The sequence below is a fragment of the Humulus lupulus genome, chromosome X (assembly GCF_963169125.1).
Source record: "Humulus lupulus chromosome X, drHumLupu1.1, whole genome shotgun sequence".
Lineage (NCBI taxonomy): Eukaryota > Viridiplantae > Streptophyta > Magnoliopsida > Rosales > Cannabaceae > Humulus > Humulus lupulus.
This window is the reverse complement of record NC_084802.1, coordinates 173540733-173546475: the sequence shown is the minus strand read 5'-3', so window position 1 is coordinate 173546475 and position 5743 is coordinate 173540733. Positions and strand designations below refer to the sequence as shown.

Genomic DNA, 5743 nt, shown 5'->3' with positions numbered 1-5743 from the left:
TGCCATATGAAATAAACCAAGGCTGGAGTAACACTCATGAGAACTTTCCTTCTCCCTTGAGACAATTTTTTCTTCTTTAATCTTTTCACTAAAAAATTCAAGTCCTTACTCTGCATATTCCAATCAATCCACCTTCCAATTTCTTCCTTAACTCTCCTACTGTAGCAGCAAGAAAAGAAAAGGTGAGAATGAGTTTCATCAAAATTGCCACAAACAATGCAAGCACTAGAATCTGCCACTCCAAAACAAAAAAGTCTGTCTTTTGTTGGATGTAACGACCCAAAATCACTAATATGGCTTAAGGGCCTTGATTAGTGTGCTGGGAGGGCATAATTGGTTTATGTGTGAATTTATTAATTTAACGCGTGATTATATGATAAGCATGCTTGTATGGTTTTATGAATGTGAATGTGATTACATATTATATTTGTGAGCGCCACATTATTATGTGGGTAAATCTACAGCATGCGACTTGAGGCGATCCTAGGAAGCTAGTTAGCGGGAAAGTCACAACGAGGCTTAATACTTGACTTGGAGCAAGTCAAGGGGTATTTCGGGTATTAGATGATTATTTGGGTTATTGGGTTATGGAAATAAATAATTGGAGATATATTTGAGGTTAGGAAGCTTAGGCGGGAATATTAGGGAAATTTACCATTTTTCCCTCAGGGACATTTCTGGTACCCTGAGCCTCGGGATTGACTTAATCAAATAAGGTTAGACTAAGTAAAATAGAAAACAGTAGAACAAAAACCCAAACCGACCCTTTTTGCTCCTTTCTTCCTTCTCTTAGGAAAACTACTAGAACTTGAGGATTTTAGCTGGGAATTCAGTGGATTGGGCTGGAGTTTGGAAGGATTAGTCCAGTGTTCAGCTAAGGATTTAGTCAGGAACTAAGGTAAGATATAAGCTTGAAGAATGGTGATTAATTTTATTTTATAGCTGGGTTTTGAAGTGTTTATGAACTTTGGTGTTGAAGGGCAGAATTGAGGCTTGAAAGCTTGCGTTTTAGCTCAAAAATTGTTAAGGAAGTGGTTCATCAAAGAAGGTAAGCTTCAATTCATAATTTAGAGTTTAAATTCTGAGTTTGCATGATTGGTTTTAGTGTTCTTTAGTATGTGAGTTTCAGAAATTGAAATGAGATTTTAATGAGTTTTAAAGCAAGGGTTTTGTTGGATTATGTTGCTAAAATCATGTTAGAAGTCTTGTGATGAATGGGTTTTGGAATTAGGGTGCTTTGGGGGTGGTTTTGAGCAAGGTTAGGATGTTAGGAATGGTGGACTTTCTAGGCACGAAGGGCTGGGCCGCGGCTCTGTTCTAGGGTGTCGCGGCCCTGCGAAGTGAAGAAGAGCCAAGGAGGCTCTGCAGTGGGGAAGCGCCGCAGCGCCACAGGGCAGGGTCGCGTCACGTGTCTGTCTTTAGAGAGGCCCAGCCTCTGTTTCAGAGGCGGGCCGCGGCATGGGTTTCAAGGGCTGCGACCTTTAAGGGTATTTTTGGTCTTTTGGAGGTTTTAAGCGCGGGAACCTAACCTAGGGTGCTCGAGATCGATTCCACCACCGTGTTTGGTGGAATTCGACATCTCAGAAGCTAGAACTCGATCCGAAAATATTAACACGATTATTAATAGCATTCCCTATCTTGGTTGTGACTAGGTATTAAGCTAGGGCTCGGGAAGCGGATCATACTCGAGAGGCGTCGCTCGTAATCAGTAAGCTTGGAAATTAAAGGTAAGAAAACGGCACCCAGTTGTGGATTTATTATGGGACTAAGGGTTCCCTGATCTGTATGCTCTATAGAGGATGGTATTATGCCATGCAAATAGTAAACAAACGGCCTAAGAGTGCCGAGGTTTACATTAGCGCACAGGGCGCGGCTCAGCCACTGGTAGCTGAGGATAGCTTATTATGCACTGAGCTCGGTTTAAGTGGGCTGGAGTCAGTGGGGTAAATCAAGGGTGTGACCTAAGGTGTCGACCCTGAATAATATGTGAATTGATTGTTGTTATTGGTTGGTGAATTAGTCGTACTATATAGTTGAGTGTTGATTGGCTGAATCTTTGATTGTATCTACGTGCTATGTGATTAATGTGATATGTTAAGTATATGATCATGCTTAAAGGGTTATTCAACTATTATCATTGCTCGTTATATGATGTTATGTTTTCTTGCTGGGCCTTGGCTCATGGGTGCTTTGTGTTGCAGGTAAAGGCAAGGGCAAGCTTGATCAGCCCTGACTTAGAGAGCTCTGGGAACAGAATGTACATGAACAGCTGCTCAGCCGCCACGGTTGAGTGGAGACAGGGACAAGAGAACCATAAACATCTGTTTTGCCTTTAGAATGGCTAGCGGTTGTCTATACACTGTCAGTTTTGTAAACCGACTTTTAAACGCTGTTTCTTTTTGGATCCCATGTGTAAAAATTTTAATTATATAAAATGTGCTTTTAGATACCAAAATATTTTAACCCTAGCTCGTTGATGGTTTTAGTAACACGTCTTTAATTAAATGATTTGATTAGCAAGTCCTGCACCTTTATAAATACACAGTGTAGCGGTCCTAGCTATCCAAGGCGTTACATTGGAAGTCTTTGTCTCAAGGCTAACCAAGAAATAATTCTATGCTTTGGGGTACAAAATATATCCCAAATCATATCATAATGCCACACTTCAGCTAAACTCTATCGTAACTTTGAGTAGAGCTCAGCAACAGAGAGATGCAAATTCTGGAACCCCACCACAGTAAACACTTGCTTGAGTTTATTTTTAATCTGCACAATACGCTTCCAATACCAACTAGCGCCAGCGGAAACGTCATAGTCCCACCAAATGCTTTGCTTAATGTAGACAGGGTTAACCCATTTCACCCAAAGATTATCTTTCTTATTGGAGATAGCCCAAACATGTTTCCCCATAGCACAAAGATTCCACAGAGCAACATCTTTAAACCCCAAGCCACCATCTTTCTTTGGATGACAAACATCAGTCCAAGAAACATTCCCGGAGCCATTGAACATGTCATTGCCTTTCCAAAGATAAGCATGACAAATTTGATTAATTTTTTGAACAGCACTTTTATGCAGAATCACAATCTGAGACCAATAAGAATTAATGGTGAGTAAAACTGAGTTGATTAGAACAATACGCCTAGCATAAGAAAGATACCTACTACTCCAAGATCGAATCTTGCTAGTCATTCTATCCACTAAATAGTCACAATCAGCTGGAGATATCCTTTTGGAGTAAATTTTCAAGCCTAGATATTTAAAAGTGTTGACCGCGTTTTTGGCCAACGACGTGAGAACGTAAAAAACGATGAAACCTTCAAGAGAAATAAAACGACACAGACGGGTTTTGAAAAGAAAGTAAATAACACACACAATTTTTATAGTGGTTCAACCCCAATATGTTGGTAATAGCCTAATCCACTTAGAGTTGTGATTATAGATCTGTACTCAAGATCAGATGTACTGAGCCAACTGAGTTTCTTCAGTACAGATTGCAAGAATATAAGAATTCTTTCAAATACAAGCACTTTCTCTCTCTAGAAAACTCAGACCCAAAATTTCCCAAAAGTCTCAAACGAAGAAGAAGCCCCTTTCTAATCCCATAAGCCATATATTTATAGGCTTAGGATCATACATCTGATATCCCCTAGAATCGGGATATTTCATTATATTTATTATATATAAATTACAAAAAATATTCAAAATTTAACAGAACACCAAATTTGTGGGAAGAATGAGAGATTCCCGCGTGTGTCAAGACTGGTTCTTGTTGAAGCCGTTTCTAGGAATCTTGACTTAGTCCTCCTCTATCTGGTCGACCCATATCTCCTTCAAGCTGGTCGAACACACCTCTACTGGACAGTCACGCACTTGGCTGGTAGGACACGCACTCCTCTGGTCTAGCATGCCATATCTCTCGTCTAACATGGCACTCTGGTCTAGCATGCCATGTCTCTCGTCTAACATGGAACTCTGGTCTAGCATGCCATGTCTCTCGTCTAACATGGCACTCTGGTCTCGCATGCCATACCTCTACTTGGACAGTCATGCACTTGCTGGTAGGACATGCAAGTGCTGGTCAGACATATGCATGCTGGTAGGACATGCACTTGCTGGTAGGCCATGCAAGTGCTGGTCGGACATATGCATGCTGGTAGGACATGCACTTGCTGGTAGGACATGCAAGTGCTGGTCAGACATATGCATGCTGGTAGGACATGCACTTGCTGGTAGGACATGCAAGTGCTGGTCGGACATATGCATGCTGGTAGGACATGCACTTGCTGGTAGGACATGCAAGTGCTGGTCGGACACATGCATGCTGGACATACTCAAGTGGTAGGACATGCAAGTGCTGGTCGGACACATACATGCTGGACATATGCAAGTGGGCAGGACATGCAAGTGCTGGTCGGACACATGCATGCTGGACATATGCAAATGGCAGGACATGCAAGTGCTGGTCGGACACATGCATGCTGGACATATGTATACGGACCAGGCCTTTCTCTCTCCTTGGACGCATGGTGTCCGACCGGACATGCATCGGGCTCCTCGGGTGCACTTGGCTCAGACATGCCAGTGCTGGACAGCAAAGTCACTACTGGTCGGATGCAACTTACCCGGTCGGTCATGACACCTCTCAAGCAGTCAAAACTCTTCATTAATGTACTGGGCCACTTCTAAGCCAGATCACCCCAACCATTCCTTGCCACTTGTCATTTCTATTGCCACATCATCATTTTCAATTTTTGGGGATAACAAAAAGGAAGCATACTTCTTTGAAAACCAGAAATGTTCACAATACGATTAAGAGTTAAGGTGTCCAAACCTGCCCCATAAACTGCCGATTTCTCCACATTAGCTTGGAGCCCTGAAGTATTTGAGAATAATTTGAAACCACGTAAAAGCAATGTGGAAGCAATGTAGTCACCTTTGCAGAAAAGAAGCAAGCCATCTGCAAAACATAAGTGAGTGAGCCTCAAACTTTTACACCTCATATGGAATTGAAAAACAGGATCCTTAGCAACTTTTTTCATAATATGCGAGAGATATTCCATTCCAATGACAAACAAAAGAGGACACATTGGATCACCTTGACAAATACCCATTTTAGATTGAAGGTATCCATGGAGAGAACTATTAATCATAAAGGAGAATCTCGGAGTGCTTACACAGTCCATAATTAAGGTCACAAACTTCACAGGGAACTTTAAAGCTAGCAACATTTCTTGAAGGAAATCCCAATCAAAAGTGTCATAAGCTTTTTTTAAATCTATTTTGAACATACAAGCAGACTTTGCCCCTCGCCTATCATAACCCTGAACCAAGTCTTGACACACCATGAAATTATGAACTATTTGCTTTCCTTGAACAAAACCACTTTGATTGGCTGAGATAATGCTAGGAAGAATCTCTCTGAGCAAGAGTAGATCATTTTGGTGGCAACTTTATAGATCACATTGCAGCAAGCAATAGGTCTATAATCATTTAGGACAAATCATTTTGGGGATTAAAGTAATGATTGTGGCATTTATTTCCTTGAGAAGTTTCCCAGAGTGGAGAAATGAGAGGATAGCTGTAGTGAATTCTTTTCTAGTGATATCCCAAGTGTCTTTGAAGAAGGCACTACTAAAACCATCAGGTCCAGGAGCCTTGTCATTTGGAATAGAAAATAGAGCATTTTTCACATCATTAGAAGTGTAATCTTTCAATAACCAGGACGCTTGATTAGGACTAA

The 5743-nt window shown here is 41.3% G+C and overlaps 1 protein-coding gene across 1 annotated transcript; it reads right to left on the bottom strand.

The window, feature by feature from the left end:
• Positions 1–2676: 2676 nt before the first annotated feature.
• LOC133806459 (uncharacterized) lies at positions 2677–5114 on the bottom strand. The gene is made up of 2 exons (XM_062244557.1): positions 4781–5114; positions 2677–3119 (listed from the first exon to the last, which is right to left on the bottom strand). Exons 1-2 carry the CDS (start codon positions 5112–5114, stop codon positions 2677–2679), a joined length of 777 nt encoding a protein of 258 aa, XP_062100541.1.
• Positions 5115–5743: the final 629 nt, after the last annotated feature.